At 43.3% G+C, this 22,313-nt stretch overlaps 2 protein-coding genes across 12 annotated transcripts in view; one reads left to right on the top strand and one right to left on the bottom strand.

Annotated features, from left to right (window-relative positions):
* The window catches only part of mef2d (myocyte enhancer factor 2d), a 94,812-nt gene extending 89,777 nt beyond the window's left edge, over nucleotides 1–5,035 (top strand). For all 11 annotated transcript variants that reach the window (XM_067511861.1, XM_067511863.1, XM_067511868.1 and 8 more), the window contains one exon: nucleotides 546–5,035. In XM_067511861.1, the coding sequence (XP_067367962.1) occupies nucleotides 546–996 (451 nt within the window). In that variant the 3' untranslated portion in view covers nucleotides 997–5,035. The remainder of the gene's footprint in view (nucleotides 1–545) is intronic.
* A 7,681-nt stretch (nucleotides 5,036–12,716) lies between these two features.
* Nucleotides 12,717–19,960, bottom strand: nes (nestin). Its single transcript, XM_067511285.1, has 4 exons — nucleotides 18,789–19,960; nucleotides 17,962–18,086; nucleotides 16,994–17,067; nucleotides 12,717–16,381 (listed from the first exon to the last, which is right to left on the bottom strand). The coding sequence occupies exons 1-4, from the start codon at nucleotides 19,617–19,619 to the stop codon at nucleotides 13,266–13,268; spliced, it is 4,146 nt and encodes a 1,381-aa protein (XP_067367386.1). The 5' UTR covers nucleotides 19,620–19,960; the 3' UTR covers nucleotides 12,717–13,265.
* Between the last annotated feature and the right edge of the window lie 2,353 nt (nucleotides 19,961–22,313).

The following is a 22,313-nucleotide window of genomic DNA, read 5'->3' as shown; positions in this document are numbered from 1 at the left end:
ATTATGATCCTGTCAGAGGTCGGTCACCTTAAAACCTCGTGCAGTAGAGCGTAGATGGTAAGACGGGGATGAAGAAGTGAACGGATGAGTGTGCAGGTGTCGACATGCGGCACAAACATCCGATGGCGACTCCGTTTATATGAATGAATGTCAGCAGGTTAGATGCAAAGTGCATGGCTTACGGATTGTGCTTCTGTGTGACCTCACCCGGTGTCCCGTTTGTTCCATGTGTCCTTGTCCCACCCAGTCCTACACCTGCCTGGTTTACTGCATCCCCTGGGTGTCTTGGGTTTTCTGGAAAGTTTATGTTTATCTGCATCTGGTGGTGCATTTATTTGGCAGCGACCATTCTGTGGCATTTATTTGCAATATTGGCTGAAGTCTCTGTTTCATTCCTGCAAACTGTTGTCTAATGAAGGTCTGCTCCCATTGATTGTTTAAAAAAAGAAGACTGCTATTTGTGTAATTGTGGACTTGATGATACTAGTAGTTTAACTTTTTTCCCTTGTTTCTTCTTCTATCTTTCTCTGTCTCCGTCTTTCCAGGCCGGTGGGACACATACCTCAGGGTGCCGCACTGACAGTCAACACAAATCCTAATGTCAACATCAAATCTGAACCGGTCTCACCAAACCGTGACCGCAGCACTCCCAGCTCCACTGTTGGGGGAGGTGGAGGCGGAGGGGGCCAGGGTCAAGTCCAGGTTCAGGCCCAGGGACAAGGTCTGGTGTCTGTCGCTTACCCCGGGACCCTGCGCCTGGAAGTGGGAGGTCAAGGTCGCTCGCCTGTCGACAGCCTCAGCAGCAACGGCAGCTCTTACGAGGGCAGCGACCGGGATGACGGCCAGGGTCGAGGCGGCGGTACGGACTTCCACCACCAAGGCGCCGCCGCAGCCCAGCAGCCCACCATGGTCCTCCTGCGACCCTCTTCGGCCGAGCCCCAGGAGCAGGACGGGACCAACGTCAAGAGAATGAGACTGGACGCCTGGGTCACATAAAGAGACGAACTCGGAGGAACGGGTGGACAAATGGAGATGGAGATGTACGTGTGTGGCTTGTGTACGTGCCCCCACCAGCCCCAACGCCCCCAGTCTCCCTCCTCATGCATACATACACATATTAGTCCTGCCAACCCAGTAACCTGCTGTGCACACAGGACACGCTGACCTACACACACAGACACACACAGACACACACACACAGAACAAGCATGCTAACACACATCGATGTCACACACTTGTATGGCAGCGTGCATACGTATTTGAACTGCAGTGTACTTTGTCTCGCACATACACCAAACCCCCCCCCCCCCGGGGTTGAGCCACTGAACCAGGGATTATTCAGAAATAATTACATTGTTGGACTTGATTCAGCCGTATTCGAAAAGAAGTGAATGGGTTTTTAAGTCAGGCCCTAAATTTGGCCACTTGAACTTTTTCACTTCGCATGTTCGCCAGACAAACCAGTCTTGGTTTCCCAGCATCCCTTGCGATTGATTAGCAGCTGCTTCTCACCTGTCTTTGCACAGCGGGTCGAACACGACACCGCTGTGCACACGAGTCCACATCACCGCCGTTTTGCTTTCGCTCTACATTGTTTTTTTTGTTTTTTTTCATCGTTTCCTGTCTTGACTGGTGATGTTTAGAGTTTGGGATTTTTCATGAACCTGAACCAGGCGAACTAGCTGCAAAACAAGGAAGGAGATTTGTAAAAGACTGTTTTCCTTTGATTCAGGGATGAGCTGCAACAGCTCAGTGACACACAACGCAGATACCCCCAGTTTCACCCTCATTGTGTCAGCTACAGATGCTGAAAAAGGCATGTGTGTGTGTTTGGTGTGTATGTGTATATACAATAGGTTTGTTAATGCAACTGGTCGTTTTTTGTGTGTGATTTGGGCAAATTTCATCACTATTTCAATGCACAAGCGAAATTATTTTTGTGAAGCGACTCATGCTTTGAATAGATGTTGAAAAGGGGAGAATCATGAGGTACCGTGTATATAGGCCGTCTGTAACATGTGTGGCAGGGATCAGGTGTTCTGAAGGTTTATAAAGTAGATCATATACTAGTTTATATTTAAACAGCTTCAGGTGGTAGCAAGGGCAGCTCTGCATCTGGGGCAAGAGACTACAACGACAAGGATTGTGTGTGTGTGTGTGTGTGTGTGTGTGTGTGTGTGTGTGTGTGTGTGTATATATATATAAACTATATATTCAGCAGGATTTCCCTTAATGAAACTGAAAAAAGCAAACACGTTGACTCTCAGTGGATCAGTCTTTTTTTTTTTTTTTTTTAATTATTATTATTATTATTTATGCGTGTACATAAAGTGTAATATGTTGACAAGCCAGGAGAGGGCGCTGCAGGAAGGGAAGACGTAGCCGTGTTGACTTGGACTGTTTTGAGTGAGCAGCAGTTAGGACTCTGTCATCGATGGAGTGCACTTTACCCAACTCCCCCCCCCCCCCCCTCCCACCCACCCACCCAACACACCTGACCCACGGACACACACACACACACACACACACACACACACACACACACACACACACACACACACACACACCCGGCCGGCTTAAAGGCTTTTGTTAGAAAATACAATCTAATCAGCGAGCAAAGGCAGAATTTTGCACTTTTTATTTAACACTTCTATTTTGTGGTGGTTTCATTTAAATAATTTATTAATAAACTGTCAACTAAGAAACCCGAGCTCCCGTTAGCACCTGGTTATGCCTCCTTAAACTGGCTGCCTAAATGTTAAATACTGGTAAAATGCAATATTATTAGTATGATTCATTAAGTTATTATTTTAGGAGAGAATAATAAAACCTTTCAGCTAATCACTGGCTCTAAATGTTTCTGTTTTTACACATTGGAGCTGTAAACCCTGGCTCATCGTTGCGTCTTTTGCTTGGGTGTTATTGTCCAGTGAGGGTCTTACTGATCCGTTTTTCTACTCGGATGATTGTTTCAGATATTTATTATAAAGTACTTTATGGCATATCAAAGTACTGAGTACGTGCAGCTTCAGTACAGAAATGCCACAGACATATCAGACTAGACAGACAGTGCAGGATTAAGTGAGCCAAGGATGTATTGATATCAAAAGGAGCCGTCCTCCGGCCGTCTCCGGGTGACTGTGGTGTTGATATTTCTCAGAGCTAAAAAGAAGAAATGCGGAGGTGATGGTGGGTAGATTTTTAACACATATGAGGACAAGAGTGCAGATTCCTGTTTCTTTTTGTTGAAAGCGCTCTGAGCCTCGGCCCATTCGCTCGTTAAAAGCTCTGTAAGCAGAGTTTGGATCTCGGCTGTCGTTAGTCTGGAGAGTCAGAACGGGTCTTGATCTTTTGATGACTACCTCCCAAATCCAACGCAGACTTGTCCACTTTGGGTTTTGCCACGTCCATTCACCGCACCCCTGTCACGGGCAGACCCCTGTTCACATCCCTTTTACCCATGTCAATCACTTTTGTCCCCACCCCCACCACGGGAGGGTTAACCTCAAAACACCCACACACACACACACACACATTTTCTGTTTACTCCGTCCAAGTGGGTGTCAGTCACGGAATGACAACAAGTCAAATTATTTTGGGGACATTTCCAACTCCCAGCCTCATCTCACACACACACACACACACACACACAGCTCCATCATCGTCACCTCTCTTCATCTGTGATTTCTCATTTTCTCTCTCCCTGTCTGTCACTCGCTCACATACACTCATCCACTCTGTGACAAGTCTGAGTGTCAATATTGCTTTTGCTTGCGTGTGGCAAACACAACCCCCCTCCCCCCCCTCACCCCCCTCCTCACCCTCACTTTGACTGTTAGGACCGTTGTGCCCTGAGCTTTGAACAACAACAACAAAAGAAACTCTGTGTTTAAGGCCACAAATCATAGGTTTGAAAAATAAAAGAAAAGAGACAACATGGTTGCCCTAATGACAGGTTTTTTTTTTTTGTCAGTGGGCGAGTTAGAGCCCATATGGAGCCTTGACACGTGCTTTGGTAAAACACTAGGTGTCGCTGTAATCACAAAAAACAAAAGACAATCTGCTAAGAAACCTCCTCCATGGAAAAAAAAAAAAACTTGCTCCTGTATTATGATGTTTAGAAGTCTCACTCACTTTCCAGTGTTAATTTGTGCTGGTGACAGTCTGTTTTACTTGTTCTCTGAGAATTGATATTATAATTATCATCATTAGCACCGCTTTCAATCATGGGAGCTGTCATGATGATATAGAAATCTGCGTTTTTTTGTGTAGGTTAGGTATCTTGTTTTATCTGGGTTTTATTTTATTATATAAAAATATTCTACAACTATAAATATATTTTGTTTTCTCTGTTTTGGGATTTGTTTTGTTTTTTTTGTTTTTTTGTTTTTTTTGCAAAAAGGTTGTTACAAATGTTGCACGATTTTTATGACACGAAACAAGCAACACAAGCGTAGTGATGTTAGTGCGGACGGAGGTGCTGAACTGCGACAAAACGCTCCAATGCTGCAACTTTTGAGTCCAATGTACAAACCTCTCAGTCCACACAAGGTGCAGAGGGAGGGGTGGGGGTGGGGGGTTGGAGGCAGCGAGACACGTCTAACTTATTACCGACCAGACACAATGATGTCAATGCATGGGCGTTTTAAGAGAAGAGTGAGTCATGTTATAGGAACTACAGTGTAATATCGACACAAATATACATCACACAGAAATATGTTTAAGAAAAAAAACGTGAAACTCAAGTTAAAAAGTTTAAAATAAATTATAGCTAATATATTGTGTTCGGCTAGTCTGCTTTTTTGTTGTAAAGATAATTTTTTTTGTTGTTTTTGGAGAATGATATACAATTTGTGTATATTTTCATAAATAAAAGTATGCACTGATGTTATTACAAATTCTATACTGCTTTTACAAAAAAAAAGTGTTTGTTATTGTACCAAAGTATCCATTGCTCCCCTCTTACCCTCCTCCCCTTTTTGCGTATGTTTTACCGTATTTTATATATTAAATAGACAAGTTGACCTACAGACAAGTTTGTGTCATTGTGTCTGCTGTTGATGTGGTCGCAGTATCGGGTTGTCACCACTAGATGTCACCAGAGTGTTTCGCTGCTGAAGAAGCTCACACGGCCAAAGTGTGAACCACCTTTCAGTTTTTGGTAAATGTTATATTCTGCTGCTTTTACCCGTGTGAGAAGTAGAGGAATTGAACGGATGCGGTTTATTTCCGAGACAATTTCATATTTTAAGAGGTCAATTTAGTTTATGCAGCTTGTTTGACAGGAACGTCACACATTACTGAACATTACTGTAAATGTGCCAGACTTGGCCAGAAGGCTAATTACTACTCCACTAAAGCACGATATTGAAGTACTTGTACTTCATTTTTACTTATTTTTCACAAAATTAGTTAACTTTTAATAACTAGTTACTTTTGGCAGATGTAAAAAATAAATTATGATGCATCAACCTGATGTCAGTACATTAAACAAACTGCTCCAGACCAAGTTTCTGCAAATAAGCTGATCTTTGTCTTTATTTTTATCATCTAAAAGGTTTCATTGCCACATTCTTCACCTTTTTGATTCTTGAAGTAGATGGTTAATTTTTTTTTTTTTTTTATCTACAGCATCAAAGTCAATGCTGTGTAAAAGCTTTGTTTTCTTAGTGAAGTACTTGCGCCTCTGTTATCTAAACTGTACTCCGAGTATGTACTGAGTTCTAGTACTTCAACTCAAGTCAAGGATTTCTACTCGTGGTGAGGTATTAACATATAATTGATGAGCATTAGGTCTAAAAAAAAAAAACCTGCCACTGCAAATGCTCCAATCAGAATGTGTCATTTAGTTGCTGCTTACTTCAGAGAGACAAGACATGTAATTGATGTTTGAATGCGAGATGTCCTGTTGTTGCCTTCCTACCCGTGTGATGCACAGTCGAGGTCGGAGGTCAGAGCCAGAAACAGCTGAGAGTCTAACGATGGATGTTTGGTTCAGATATGGAAGCCCTCTGATAGATCTCAGGGTGGAGCTGGGAGAGTTTCAGTGCTGTGCTCAAGGTCTGATGGTTGAAGTGAAGCTGCTCTGAGTCCACAAAGCTGAAAAAACAGTGACCAATGTTACAGACTTCAACAGCCACATTTAAAACAAACACGAATAACTGTTTCCTAGAGAGAAACGATCTTATCCCAACATACTGGAAGCGAATGTTCCTTCATCTCGATATAAGGTGGCAGAAGTCAAAATCTAACAAATATTTTGCGGCGGCTGGTAAACACAGCTTTGCAGTATGTGTCAGATAAGAATATTTGGCTTCCCGATAAACAGCGTATGTCAAGTTTTATCGTCTTTAATCATCAGGAGAAATAATTCTTCAAACACGCCGATTTGTTCAAGTCTATTTTTATTTTACGCTCAGAATGAGGTAACAAAGCGACTGATGAGAGGAAAAACAGGCGGATGAGTCAAAAATACTGGTCACTACAATTACTCAAGTACAATTCTGAAGTACTTCAGTTTCCTAGTTCTTAGCTACTTTATATTTCTGCACCACTGTACGTTAGAGGGAGACACTGCACTGTCTCCAATTCACTCATTGCATTTCAACAAAACTACAGAAAAATTTGTCCGGGTTTTATACTTTTAAGGCTATAAAGTAAAAGTGAAGTAGACTCTGCCCTCTGCTCCTTTGTGCTCTTCTACCATCTGCTCTGCTACGACTCGCTCTGCATTAGGTTTGATGGAATCGGTCATTAGCTAATTACAATAGACAAGAAACTGCTAAACTAATCACTCAAACATTCAGTCACTCAAACATTTTGAAGCAAATATCTGTTGATATTGATATAAGAAATGGAAACTTCACGGGTTTGAAGAATAAAAATCTGACAACAGCAATTACATACTATACACCGGTGAATGTTTCCTGTGAAAAGGCCCTGAAAGCCCCACAGCCGTCGCCTCCCTCAGGAGCTAAAGATGGTGGAAATGTTGGGTTTGAGTTGGACAGGTGGGCTAAAATATGACAGGATAGTAATGTTTATGTTGGTCTACACATCCTGGATATAAGGAGGAGGGGACAAATACTCCAAAGTATGTGGTATTGTGGTGTCTTATAATATTTTTTTCATCATTGATATCAAGGGCACTATAACAACAAGACCTTTTTTCAACCACCGTCACAGTTTTCAGAGCCGAGCAAATAATCAGTCATCCACCATAATTAGCCGGACGTCAGCAAATACTAAACAAACTAAATCAATTACGATTCTAAAAAAAAGAGATTATGAATCAAATATTGTTTTCTGGTCCACAGTTTGGCATCATGCTCCTTCTGTTTGTGGGACACAGAAATGTTCCTCCACTAAAGCTGGGCCAACATGTCCTACATGACTGAAGACAAGGACACAGTTGTATGAAAAGGATTCGTATGATTTCACGTTGGAGTATTCTGGTTTCTAACAGGCAGCACCAGCTTTGATCCTCTGCAGACATTTAAGGAAAGAAGGCTGGTGGGGGACTCCCGGTCAACTGTTCACCCGAACCGTCAGCTGGCAGCTGCCGGGCTCGTGCCTCACATAGACATGCAGCCTCCTGACTCAACCAGTCACTAATAATAACTCCCACGCACTCACGGGGCTCAGCCAAATGTCCAAGTGGACAGTCCAGGCATTGTCTGTCAAACAGTTGCACCATTTCCTGCCACTGGATGACAAAAGTGATTAATGGTGATTTAATGTCTTTATTACTTGATGTGACTTCACCAGGACTCAAATATGTAGAAACCGTCCTTCAGTGGGAAGCTCTTCCATCTGATTAGATTTCGCTGGGTTCGGCCGATGTTTGCAGTTCCTGTGAATACGCTTCACCGTCGTGGAGAGAGACAGAAAAGTGATGGAGCGGTCGTGACTCAGCATCTTCCTGGGTGTGGCCCGTCTGCCAGCAAACGTCTAACTTCATTTCCGCGCACGCTGATTCGATTAGCGTGTGGGCATCTGCCGGCGGACACGCGCCGACAGAGGAAGTGCCTGGACCACATTGTCCATCAGTGACAGTTATTAGAATACATGGAAAAGTGTTCAGGTGAAAAACCAATTCATGCCGGGTTTTTCCCCACAGGTTTTCAGTTTTAGGTTGTGGAAAGAAGAATTGAACGATGAAATGACGTCAGAGCTACAGCACAAATTTGCATCCTCGTAATTATGACGTGTTAAAAGCTTTTATCGCAAAATTAATTCATTTTCAGTCATTTATCAAGATGGATGCACTGGTTTTCATTGCTTTACCTTTTTGCTTGGTACATTTCTCCAGCTGAATGTGCATTAAATCTTATGTTAGGTTGGAGTTTGCATACTTTCACTTTGAAGTGGCAAAAAGACAACTAGCAATTCTTTCATTGAAGTCTGCGTATCGCTTCATAATTAATTACAAACTGACTTGATTTTCGGATGAAGGAACATTTGTTCTAGCTCAACGTGCTCTTTTTATCATGTTAAAGCAAAGGGGATGCAAACTTTTGCGCTCGTGTGAGAATAAACTGGATAAACTCAACTGACCTGGAGAAATACAGGCAGTGGATCCATTAGTCAGGAAAATCACTTATGTCCTATTCATATTACTGCAGGTAGAAAAGTGTGGCGAGTTTTCCTCTGACATTTGTTAAACTGAGCTGCAGCAGCCTTCATGATGCTGCCAGTTTAGCACCAATTAAAGATGAAGGACTTGTTTTTAAATGAGCATATCTAGTGCAAGTAATAAGAGCAATTGGACAAAGCGGCTGCAGTGAACTCGTTCGGAACTTGTAACGCAATAATTCCGCGTCAAGCTGTTTATTTTAGCGTCTTTCGAGCTAAAATGAAATCACAACTTTTATGCATCTCCCTGAATCCTGAGATGCAGCCACTTCAAAGATGAAGACAACAGGTCAAACTGTCTAATTTATTCTTCCCCCTCGGGCCACGTTTCATCAAATCCATTTCAGTCTGTAAAAGTGACACAGACACGTCGACACGGCGATGACTAAGCTGCAGCCTCCAAGTCACAAGCTTTGCTAATACTGTTTTCAGGAAGGTGACATTTTATTTTTTATTCCAGAATCACACGTCCTGGATCACTACGGCGAGCTGCAGCTGTCATTATTGCACACAGCCGTGCAACCCCTGCTCTATTTTAACACAAGCTGGTGACCGATCACGGGATCTGAGAGCGGTATAATAGAGAGTCAGGACACAAATAGATTTTAACTCGAGTAGATATTGTCTGTATCAGCTGTCAGACTGTAACAGGCAGTAACAACACAAAGAGACTGAAACCTGCTTTTTCCACGGTGATCAGGGGGTTTACTCATTTTCCCGCAGCACTTGTCCGTCTGTAGAAGCAGAACAAAGTACTTAAAGGACGTCTTCACTGATTTTGAACTCCCTCTGACTTTCTTACACCCAAATATCTCACTACTACGAGCTGAAAAATGCCTCCAGATGACATCACTTGGAACCTTCGGCTCAGATAAGGTCAACCTGCTTTTCCCCGGCTCCCCCAGGTGACGTTATCTTAACTCCTAACCATGGAAAATTCCTCTGGGTGATGTCATCCGGAGGAGTTTTTCAGCTAGAAGCAGACAAATATTTAAATATGGGGAAGTTTCAAAGCATTAATGTACATTTACACACTAAACTAAAGCCATAGAAAGCAAGAGGAAAATTGGTGAACTCTCCCTTTTAAGTTAATACTTTTATAAACCTTCTATTAAACTACTGTCTATAGAAACATGTCATCAATGTTTTTTGGACAACAGAGGTCGACAGACATCTACAGAAATGACTTCTAAAAATCATAAAAAAGGACAAGAACATAAAATCCACAGCACTAATACGTAAAGTCTGTTCACTTAGAATTATTTTAGATCCAAAGTGTCTCCTAACGTTTGTGCTCATTAAGTTGTCACCACTTTAAAGGTTTTAACAGACTCGCACCAATTTGCATTTTAAGCATTTAGCTCCCATTTTTATGGAAATCACCTCGAGGGAGTTTAGGTCTCCGAAAACTAAAAGTAAAGAATCAGTTCAGAGGTCAACAGTCAAAGTGTCAGAACTGGGATCGGTGGTCTGATGTGTGATGAGGAAAACTGCATTAAAACCCTCGATCAAAGCACCAAGCAACACTGCAAGACACTGTCATTACAGATGTTCATGTCCCCCATTTCAAGGTTGGACACTACACAGCCTGAGTGGCTCCATCTTTAAGTGGAAAATACTGAAGACCACATTCATGTCTTACAGGAACAGAGACTCCTCAACACTGATGGAATCGCGAATCGGCTTGTTCCTCCTGTGCTGTTATCTTGAAGCTCACATGCGCCTTCATGCCACTTCTGGTGTAACGCCCATCCAAAGTGGGACAGTCCAGTGGAGACGTCTCCTCCCAAGTCAAACTCGGCAGCTCTTTCATCCTTCACACTAATGACATCAGCACTAAAAATCAATGGGGTCAGCATGGCAGATGGCTAATGGAGCAGACACGTCCACGCAACCACTCCGCAGACACCAAAGAGGGTTACGTCTTCCCTAATGGACTCACACAAACGCACTCCACAGCACATTAATCAACCATGGACAACGGCCAGTGGCTAAACCAGCGGACTGTGTTCAGATTTCTCAACTTGCTGAAATTCACCACAAAAAAAAAAACCAAACAAAAAAAAGCAAACACATTCTGCCTTTAATGATCATTCATCTCAAATGCGACGACATTTTTTTAGCAATGCTGCCAGGTTTAGCGGTGACCAGGGAGCTGGTTAATGAAAACTTGGACGCCGTAAACACGTGGTGTTGATGGTTGGCTTGACCCTCGGTTGTGGGTTTTTACTGCGCTAAGTTGCCAAGAAATAAAATGTTTCATACGACCATCAAAAGATACATCCAGGACGATTTAGTGGAAACTACAAATCTGTGCCAAGAGTCTTAAAGTTAGTCTGGCATGATGCGCACACACACACACAAACACACACACAAACAAATAAAAACTAAAGATTCCTCTGATTATCAGTGTTTTAATTGGAGCCACATTGGTTACAGCCAAACTCCGTTAATTAAGATCCAAACTACAGCCAGTTCAGATTTGATGCACATTCACTAAAATATCTTTAGCAGAGCCTCCAGGTCTGCAGGGCAGTCGGGGGACATGTCTTTTTGCTCAACACGTGACAAGTGTTCATAGGTGGGAGACTTACTCCTGAAACTGCATCTAGTCTTTTATTCAGTTTTTAAAAAAATGATTTACAGCAGATAAAAGTCCATCTCAGGATACGAGTTATCGAGTTCTTCAATTTGAAAATTTGCTGGTCCCATCTTAAGGCATTAATAAAGTCCTGATCCCTCTAGCTGTGGGTGTCTTGTGCTCAGCTCTATTGAGTGGTAGAGAATAGGAACATGCCAGACAGCTGCCGTAATCCCATTCCAGCACTTGGGCCTTCAGTGAATACGTCTGTGGTTTCCTTCCTCACTGAATTCCTCACTGGGCAGCGAGCAACTGGTGAAATGGGCGTCATTGTTCGGTAACTGACTAATGAATGACAAAGGGGAGTGTGGAGAGAGTTTGTGGGGGATGGGAAGAAGAGGAGGTGAGGTCACACATTGTTCCCTCTTTCATAGTTTTTTTTTTTTTTTTCCCCATCTTGGCTGTGTGCGATCGGAGGGGCCTGATGCAGCTTTGTTAGCTCGTCTGCCTTTGAGGTCAGCGAAGCTGGGAGGTCGCCAAGACCAGGCACACACCAACCTTCCTCCCTGCGAACTGCAAAGGAAACACAGGAGGAGGTTTCTAGAAGGAAGCCAGCAGCTGGTTTCTTGACCTTCCCGAAACAGGGACACCACTGTATTCAGAGTTGTACTTAGACTTGAAAGTTTTATGCAAACCGTTTTAAATTATGGACAAACACATTCGGTTGCTTTTGACCAGTTGCTGACTAAATGTTTCTCCTGTTTTTTTTATAGCACGTAATTGTGTAATTTAATAGTTTATTTAACAGAATGATGTAGGTTGGTGCTGATTATGGAGAAAAGATGTTCTATTCATTATATAAGGGTCATGGAAATAAGTGTTCGGCTAATATTGTTACATTTCTTGCTAATGTCACTTAGAGCAGCTGTTCCCAACCCTGGTCTTCAGGGACCCCTGTCCAGCTTTCCCCCCTCCCCCGCTATTCCTACCCAACAAGTGCCCCACCCACTGTCGATTACCTGGATCAGGTGTGTTCAGTTAATCAGAAGTTGGACAGTTTACTATGTGGTATGGAAAAACAAAGCAATCTCTTGATAGTATCTTCCAGCTTCTGGCTGCCTCCCCAGCTAATCAGCAGTGGGTGGGGCACTAGTTTGGAGGGGATAGTTGGAAAACAAGCCGTGCAGGGGGTCTCTGAGGGGCTGGTGGGAACTGCTGCTTAAAGTGACACCGACTCTCATTATGCCCATCACTACTATGGTTCTACACTGTGTATCATATACAGTTCTGCCCACGACTTGGAAATAAGTCTTGTTTTCCATGGATTCAGGCCCCGAGTTGTCACCACGTATTATTAACTTTCATTCTGCCTCCACAGAGAAACACAGTGTGTAATGGTCTAACTGTGGGAGTCTAATCGAAACGTGGTAAATATTACACATACATTGGACAATGTGTGAGGTCTAATGTGCAAGATTCAAACCAACACTCAGAGCAAACCTTCCAAGCTACTATTTATTTTGGACTACAGCAACAAGCATTGGAAAAGAACCGTTTGTTTCTTACAGATCAGTACAAAGCGTGTTTGCTTATCAGCTTACATGATCTCAAATTTAAACCTTATATAACCAACAGCTAATTCCTCCCGTGTAAAACATGCAGAAAGCGTAGCTGGAGGATGCACAGTGAAACAGCATCTGCCAATCCAGCCCTTGGGGGCTCATTGATTTCCATCAGTCAGTCAAATCGGATTAGGCAGCGATCAATAAAAGCATTGACTTTCAAATGACATTCTGTGTTGTTCCCTCAAGCACTTACTTCCAACTGTCTTCAGAAACATGTGCACTGAAATGCTGAAAGGTTTGAACAATTAGAAATAAAAAAATATTTGCTAGTGAAAGTGACAATTATGGACCGAATTGGCACGTTGGTGGTTTGGGTCTCTGTGGCGTTAAGGCCCAACTTTTGTTTTCACAGTAAACACACTATAAATAGGATTGAATAGGAATTGGGTAAAAAAATTGGTTTAACCCAAACTCGTCCCTTCTTTTTATAGCTGTTCTTCCCCAGAGGACCAAGACTCCCCCTCGATTTCAGACTCCTCAGAATGGACCATCTCCCCCTCAACATTTCTACTTAACACTTTCTTCACCTCAGAATGCCTCTGTCCCTGCTCTTCCTCAGCAGCCAGGGCTTTAGTTGACTCCGTATCCACCCTGGAGTTTCCATTTACCACATTCTGGTTTTCCAAATTCCCCCAAACTAGGTTGTCACCAAACCCTAGACTCTGATTCGTTTGTTCGTCTGTTTCATTACAGGCGTCATCTTGTTGATAGGTGGCACTGGTCCCCACAGAGGACACCCAGAAGTCATTCTTCATACCAGAGCTGAAAACATCATGGAGATCGTTGTCTGTGCCCCTTTTGTTCATCAGTTCAGTCGAGTCCTCTACAACAAAGATACTATTTTCAGCAGGTACACTGTCAGGGGAACTCTCAAGCAGTTCGTCTTTATGGACTGTAAGGGCCTCATCAGAGCCTTTGTCGTCATGGTGATGACTTTCAGCCGATTCAGGTACATTATCACATTTATCAGTCTCCTCTGTAGCTTTAGAGTCTTCACTTGGGTCCTCTAGGACTTCCCATTCAGCTGGTTCTGCAACATCCTCTGCTAGACGTTCTTGAGAATCTTTGGACACATCTAGAGGTAAAACTTCTTTCACTTTAAGGGGTTCATGCACATCCTGCAGGTTCTCCTGTAGTGCAGAGTTTGGATCTTCTCCATTGTTGATTTCTTCCATACTAGGCCTGCTGATGAACTCATTAATTCCATCTTCCGTTTCATCAGCACATTTCTCCATGGACAAATTGTGTTCATCTCTTGGAGCATCTACTACCTCTTGTTCTACATGTTGGGTCTCGTCATCAGCCAAAGACTCTGCTTGAGGTATAACCACTGATGAATCACTGAAATATAGGTTCTCATTAGGCTCATCTACAGTTGTAACACTAGATGTAAGTTCAATCACATCCTGCAGGTTCTCCTCTAGTGCAGAGTTTGGATCTTCTGCAGTGTTGATTTCTTCCATACTAGGCCTGCTGATGAAATCATTAACTCCATCTTCTGTTTCATCAGCATGTGTCACCATGGACACATTGTGTTCATCTCTTGGAGCATCTATAACCTCTTGTTCTACATGTTGGGTCTCGTCATCAGCCAAAGACTCTGCATGAGGTATAACCACTGATGAATCACTGAAATGTAGTTTCTCATTAGGCTCATCTACAGTTGTAACGGTAGATGTAAGTTCCTGGGTTACACTGTCTGCAGGGTCTGCACAGGAAGACACAGCCTCTGTTTTTCCAGCCTCTTCTTGGTCCGTCATCCTCTCGACAGAGTTTCCCTGCAGACTTAGCATCTCCTGACTCTCACAGTCAAGCTGCTGTGCAAAGTGAGCACTGTAGCTCTCTGTGCTCAGGTTTTCTAACTCCTGTTCCACGAGTCTGTCTATCTCCAACTGCTCATCATAGTCTATATTTGTTGGTACCTTGGCTTCGATGAATTCTTCAGTTTCTTCACTCAACTGTCCCTCGTAGACGTTCTTAATCGCTTCTTCTGGCTCCTCTGTATCCGCCTCTAATCTTACATACTCGTCTGTAGTGAGACGACGCTCAACATTTCTGTCCTCGGTATGAGTATACCCCATATCGTATTCCTCATCCAATGCCTCCCCTTCAGCTTCTTCACACAAATCTTCCATAGTTCCAAATTTCTTCGACTTGCCCTCGCTCCACGTTCCCACCTCTCCGATCTTCTTTTCCTGTTCGCCGTCACTGGACTCGCTCTCATCCATGTGCGATGCCTGAGTGTTGGCGTCAGTCTCGTCACTTTTGTATCGAATCAGAGGACGAGTGTCAGCCAGGGTGTTATCCTGAGCATAGCTGTCGCCTTCCACCTCCATCCTCCATGACATAGAGACATTTTGAGAGTCCTCCTCATCATCATCTTTGTCAGAAAGCAGAACATGCTCTTGATCTAATGCAGCATGTTGAACATCATCATAAATGTGTGTGTCCATCACTGAGGACACAACATTGTTGTCTTGTATGTCTGTGGCAAAATGCTGCCTAATTTCTGTCTTTTCATGCCCTGGTTCTCTGGCCGATATGTCTTCCTCTGGCTCCGCATGCTGTCTTTTTGCTTCCTCGTTTGTCGTCTCATCATCTGTTTTCAGATCAGCCTTCTTTTCTATCACACAATCCCACGTATCCATCTCTTCTCCATCAGGATACAACTTATCCTCAACATTTGTCTGACTTGTTTCTACTACAGAGCTGCTTATTTCTTGTGTCGGCTCAACTACACCAACATTTGGAATGTTTTCACCACGGCTGAAATCTGTAAATTGGTTGAATGCACTTTCTTCGGACTCACATTCAGATGTTGGACTACATGTCCTGGATTCAAAAGTGGGTTCAAGTACTGCCTCTGTTTCTGAATCAGACATTTCCTCTTGCACTTGCTCTTCCTCCATGCAAGTGCGTTCTTTCATTTCAGTTGCATCAATTGTAGCATGCAACTGTTGCGTATGTTCTTTCTCATCAGGCCCTTCACACCCAACATCACTATGAGGTTCATCTGAAAAACCACAGGACATCTCTGTCATTCTGACAAGGCATGGAGTAAGATTTGATGTTGTAAGCAGATGGCAATACTCATCACTTATGGGCAGCTCACTGCTAAGGCCAGACTCAACCTGGGAACTGACACATGACTCCACAACTGGAACTTCCTCAGAATCTACACTGTTACCATTCTCTTTAAATTCATTGCCCGCTGAAGTCGCTAAAACAAGAACTTTGTCATCAATGGGAGGTGACAGAGGCTCAGCATGGGCGACTTTCTCATGAACCTCCTGTCGTCTGACATTTTCCACCGCTCCGTCCTGCAGAATTTCCGGATAAGAGGCTTCATATTTAGTTGACTCTGTCACACCAGCAGTTTCACTCGAAGTTACAGGTTTTCTAGTACAGTCTGTCTTTGCAGTTGTCACTACTGGCCCTGTTCCTCTTGGGCCACAGACAGGTGAAAGGGAAGTAATCTTGCGGCCAGCAGAAAGCTGGGTTTGGTAACTCTTTTTAACCACTCGAGGAAAGAACATTGCATCTGTAAAAGACAAGAGCAGACATCACATATCGATAATAAACTCCACCACAACAATGATTTGCACTGATGACTAATGCATTAAGTGTTAGTGTGTTAATTCTGCCAAATAAACTGCACCTATATAATGTCTCAACACTGCACTTACTAGTATTTCAGATCATCTCTAGTAATCTGAACACAATACTGTGGAGAAGCTGCCCATCCGGAGCATTACTGAAACATACACTCTAAGGAGTTTGGACACTAATGGAAAAATATTGATCGCCATTTCCTCTCACTGTTGTCCGTGTTACTAGAATGCAAAGCCATATGTCTCAGGGGCCTTCGGGGACTGTCTTAGATGGCTTGGATTACAGGACCCAAAGTGCATAGCTCAGCCCCCTTAGCTGAGCTCCCTACTAACCTTCCAGCTAGACTAATGTGATTACACATTGCATCAACCCCCCGGCCCCCCTTCCTCTCTGAGGTGCTTTTATTTAGGCAAAGTGAAATAATCCATCCATCTTTACAAAAGTGGGTGAAGGACAAAATTTAGATGACATCTTGAGGTTATGAACACAGATAAAATCACACAAATTGTTCTTATGTATGCCTATTGTTTAGTTTTATTACCTTTAATAGAAACCTTTCTTGGCTGATGTAGCACTGACTTGTCCCCCCTGAAGCTTTCACTGTCCAGCAAAGCTCTGTGGAGGCAGACAAAAGGAACAGGTAACATTGTAAGGTTGCACAGTTCTTACAAACAATATGTGAATACTGTGATGTTTAAGATTTGGATGAGCCAGAAGCAAGTGAATGGCAACATGATGTCGCGCACTGAGGGATGGGTGGGAAGAAATGAGAAGGGTGACTGGAACGGGCTGTGAGCTCTGTTGTTATGCTAATGAAGGAAAGGCCTCGCCATTGAGGAGCCATCTGCAGCACACAATCCTCTGCAATCAATTCCTCACACACACACACACACACACACACGAGAAATATTCTGAGCAGCTCATGCATCACTAATACCACTGTGACTTAATTCACACGTTGACCACACCGGCCTCCATTCCAACACATACTCGGGTAACTGGCTCAGTGTCTAGCAGGAAGGTTCATTTTAATTTCTGCATGTCATAAGAACCTATTTAACATAAATAAGTGTGTGTGTGTGTGTGTGTGTGTGTGTGTGTAGAATTCTGACACACAAACCATCTAAGTAACGGTTTCAAGTGTAACTGAAATGGAATCTGTCCTCCTCCTCTCTGCCGTTATTCTAGACTCCCATAGCTCATGAATTGGTAGCTTTTCAGTAAAGAGTGTGGGTCAATATTTTGAGGGGTGGGGGTGGGTGGGGGTGTAAGGTGATGCCACCATCACAGCTGTGGATACAATGGATACATTTCTCTGTCCAAGAAAACAGAGGCTGCTGTTTCAATTAGACTCAGCTAAAATATTCCTTTTAAAAATGTGAAACTATTCATTATAAAGAAGTATATTTTCAAAGCAACATATTGGTGACTACTGATCTTTATTTCTGCCATTTCTCTTATTCCAAATCACGTCTTGACTTATGGAAAGAAGCAGCTAGTACACTGTACCTGTATGTTTGCACCTCCAGGCTCAGAGACATCTTCATCTGCATCAGTTGTCGGTTCTCATGGAGGATATGATCAATCTGCTGGCCCACCTCCTCTTTTTCCACCTCCAGCCCCTCCATGTGCTCCTGCCAAAACAGGAAGCAAAACAGGAAAAAGAAGTGGTTAAAAGGCAAAAAGCTTTTTTATGCCTGGCTGTAAAATAAGTAAAAATAAACACGCTTTGTTCTGCATCTGCCTGCATTTGTTCATGCGGTGGTTTGTTAATATATTTACGAACTCCATAAAACGTTACGAAGTCCATAAAATGTTGATGTTGGTTGTGTGAGACTACAGTGGAGAGAAGTAGCACTATGCTAAATAATGCTTCCAATATTTTTACAGTTCATCAGAATATTAAATTTACATATCAGACGCTCACAGTCATCACTGTGGTTTGTCACTTCACTTTTTGTTTGACTTCACTATTTTAGTCTATTGCTTTACCGTGTATCACACGCACCACACACAAACAGACTGCATTCATTGTGAGCAACAGTTGAAAATACAATGCTATTTTCACTAAAGACAGAAGCCAGTGAATTCATTTTCTAATTTCTGAAATAACCTGTCGCTTATTAAATACAGCGGGAAGATAGGTTTTCAGGAGAATCGCTTTGGGTTCAGATTAATTGTGATGGCTAACTGTCATATTAACCATTTTCAAACGTATAATGATCTGACACAAAATAGCTTAATTATTGAAAATATCTGGGAGCCTCAGCTTGTGTTTCCTGTCATAGGTGAAAGTGATGTTTACATGAACAAATACAGCGATGAGCTGCTCTCACCTGGAGCTGCTGGATCTCCTGGCTGTGTTGGTCTCTCTGTTGGGCTGCAGTCTTCTCCAGATGCAGTCTAACATCCTGAGCGGAGGCAATCTCCTTCTGCAGCGCTCGAATCCTCAGCTGGGCTTCACTCTTCTCCTGTTTCAGTTTGGCCAAAGAGCCACTGGTCTGGTCAAATGACTCTTCTAGCCGAGCTAACTGGCCCTCATAAGCTTCTGAGACCTCTTGGCGTGCTCTACTAGCCATCTGGGTGTATTCCTGCCCCAGTTGTAGGACATTTGGTGTGTGGTTGGCTCTGTGGGCCAATGCAGGTGGAACTGTGACTCTCTGATGAGTTATTGCAGTCTCCAAATGGGCCACTTCCTCATGATGGGTTTGAATTAAGTGTTTCATCTCATTCTCCAGCTGATTGACCTTCTCTCTCAGCCAGATCTGTGCCCTCTGTTCCTCCTCCAGCTCCTTCCTGCTTTGTTCCAGCATTGCTCTGGCCCTTGCATGTGCCTGAGCCTCCTTTTGTATCTGGAGGTCCAGGTTTTGGAACTCCTCAGTCAGTTTGCCAATCTCCAGCTCTGTGTGGACCCTGTCCCTCCAGGCTGCATCCACCTCCAGTCTCGTTCGGCGCAGCTCTTCCTCTAGGCCCTTCCTGCGTGTCACAGCTCCATGACTGCTTTGTCTTACAGCTTGGATTTCCTGTGCAAGCAATGCGTTTTCCTCCTCCAGGAGTTTGACCCGGTTCAGGTAGGTCTCCAGGCGTCGGTTCAGACTCAGCATCTCATGCTTCTGCTCACCCAGGTGGCTGGGCTGGAAGGTTTTATGCACACTGTGGAGCTCCATGTCAATGTTAGAAAATAACGTTGGCAAACTCAGGCCTCGCTCAGTTGTACACTAATTATGATTTATCAGCCAACTGCACCACTGTGTCCTGGCTAGAGTCAGCGTGTGTGAGGCTCCTGTGAGGATCTGCTCTAGTGAACACCAGCAAGAATCTCTCCTTACATACAAAAGTTAATGAAGGGGCTGGGCACATGGACACGAGGGGTGGAGGGATTGTGAAGGAGGCGACTGAAAGCTAGAGAGGGAGGGACAGGAGCGGAGGGCGGCATGGAAGTGGGACAGAGTGGGATGAGGGAGAGAATAGTAAAGGAGAGATGAGATAAGGCAGAGGGGTGGAGCATGAGGGCTGGAAAAGATGGAGATGGGCAGAGAAACACACTGATGTAATTTCTAAAGTTAACTCTTTCATGACTGGCACTTGTTAAGCTGAGGAAAGGGTTTTCAACACACCAGAGGACCACCCCCATTGTTCGGCAGTTTACTGTATCACAGCAGGTCAGAACATAACAAGCAGTGAGAGCTGTAGACCAACAACAACATGTAGGAGGAGGCTAAAGGCCACGTTTCTTACACAAAGGCAATTCGGTTTCACATAATGCATCAAATCAGGCAGGAATATCAGGAGCGGAGGCCTGGAAGCCATTTTTAAAAGTGTGACTGGCCAGTTTGGATGTAGTCAGAGACCTCGGTGCATGATGACGCCCTGCCTCACTCTCCTAACCTGTTTCTACTGTCACAATTACATCAGGGCAAAAATCAAAGTGTTCATAAAGTGTCAAAGTCTATTTAAAAGTACTCAAGGTTGGACTAGTTCAACCACCTCAGTACCAGGCAAATAAATGCTGCTTCTCCAGGTTTAGTTTGGAGTTGGGAATGAAGGAAAGCAGCCATCCAATGACCTAAAAAGGAAGAGTGATTCCCAGGGGAAAAGATAATGACAGATGTACTTTGATCCTAAAGAAATAAAATGACAAAAGTCAGCTGTTATATCAGCATCTGCTTGCTGAATGGGTGTGTGACCACACAATTTTGTATATCAGATGAAAAATAAGAAAAATTGGGCCAAAGCATAGGTGTGGCTGTGTGCCAACCCACACAATGAGGTTTCTTTTAAAATGATTCCGGTTTAGCTGTGTGCCTGGAAATTACATTTAGTAGTTATTGATGAAATCAAACAATGCAGAGTGTGAACACTTCCTACGTCAGCAAACACTAAAACCCTCACGTAGGCTGGGAATAACAAACTGTACCTGCATATCTGCAGAGTAATTCTAAGCGATGCCACCAGACAAATCTAAGTGACAGTAATAGGGGTCACACATTTTATAGCTCTTGCACAGTAAGTGTGTGTAGTCAGTGCTTACAAGCAAAAGAATCCATCTTCCCCAACTCCATCTAGTGGCTTTTCACAACACTGCAGCAACCACCTGGCATTGACACTGGCAGCTGACATCTTACTGTAAAACAAACATGCATGGTATAAAAACTACTAAATATACAGAACTTTTAGCCACTACTTCAGCTTTTGCATGCACTGCATGCATTTTTATTACTCAGAAAGTGCTGGTTTGACAGAAGCTTTGAGGTTGTGCCATAAAGGTCTGAAGCAATTTCACACTGCCCTAAAAGGCTTTTTTTTTTTTCTTTCTCATGACAGTTTAAAGTGGAAAATTAAAACACTTCTGCAATGTGGCAACTCCAGTGGTTAACAGATCTCTTCATCGCATGCAAGTGTTCATCGACAATGTGGAGACTGGTCGTGTAATCAAACTGCAACTAAAGCCAGAACTAAATTTGCAACCGTGACTCAAACATTTGTATACTTTGTGTGCATATTATCACACAATAACATATTCAGAGAATCATCACCTGGAAACCATGGACATCTTTCATTTATTTAAGTAAAATTTGGTTCAAAAGCTTTATAACACCGGCCCTCCATCAACTCTATGTGAAAACTTACAGCTAAAATCACCAACCACTTTTTTCACGTTGCCGCCTGAAACGACTGTAGTATCAGTGAGAGTAATTGTTTTTTTTTTTCCCCTCAATAATCTAGACTCAGAACCCAATAAGGACAAAGTGAAAACATTATTTTACAAATGTTCGTAAATGTATGTGAAATATCACATGTACGTAAGTATTCAGACCCTTTGAAACAACACCTGAAATTCAGCTCAGGTGTCTCCCATTTCTCTTGATCGTTGCCGAGATGTTTCTACACCTTGACTGGAGTCCACCTGTGTACAATTAAACTAATTGGACATGATTTGCAAAGAAGAAGGTGGCGAGTTTACGACCTGGCTGGCTGTGACCTTTCTGTGTGGAGTTTGCATGTTCTCCCCGTGCTTGCAAGGTTTCCACCAGTTTCCTCCCACAGACCGAAGACATGCATGTTAGGTTAATTAGTGACTCTCAAACTTCCCGTCCGTGTGAATGTGAACAGCTGACAAAGCCATGAGGTCAAAGGAGCTGCCTGCCGACCTCAGTAACGAGATTATTGCACACAGATCTGGGGAAGGTTACAAAACATCTCTGCTGCACTTCAAGTTCCCAGTAGCCTCAACAATTCTCAAATGGAAGATGTTTGTCACAACTAAGATTCTTCTTTGGTCACCTGGACAAACGGAGCAATCGGGAGAGAAGGACCTTTGGTAAGAGAGGTGAACAAAGAACCTGATGGTCACTCTGAGC

This window comes from Channa argus, chromosome 7 (assembly GCF_033026475.1).
Source record: "Channa argus isolate prfri chromosome 7, Channa argus male v1.0, whole genome shotgun sequence".
In the NCBI taxonomy this organism is placed as follows: Eukaryota; Metazoa; Chordata; class Actinopteri; order Anabantiformes; family Channidae; genus Channa; species Channa argus.
This window is presented reverse-complemented; position numbering and strand designations above follow the sequence as displayed.

What these genes read in the sequence shown, in the direction of transcription:
- nes (XM_067511285.1), bottom strand. Translation starts at nt 19,619, where the DNA reads ATGGAGCTCCACAGTGTGCATAAAACCTTCCAGCCCAGCCACCTGGGT. An exon ending in AGGAGATCCAGCAGCTCCAG is followed by an intron (nt 18,087 to 18,788) that starts GTGAGAGCAGCT and finishes CTGTTTTGGCAG; the next exon opens with GAGCACATGGAGGGGCTGGA. An exon ending in CTGGAGGTGCAAACATACAG is followed by an intron (nt 17,068 to 17,961) that starts GTACAGTGTACT and finishes CTGCCTCCACAG; the next exon opens with AGCTTTGCTGGACAGTGAAA.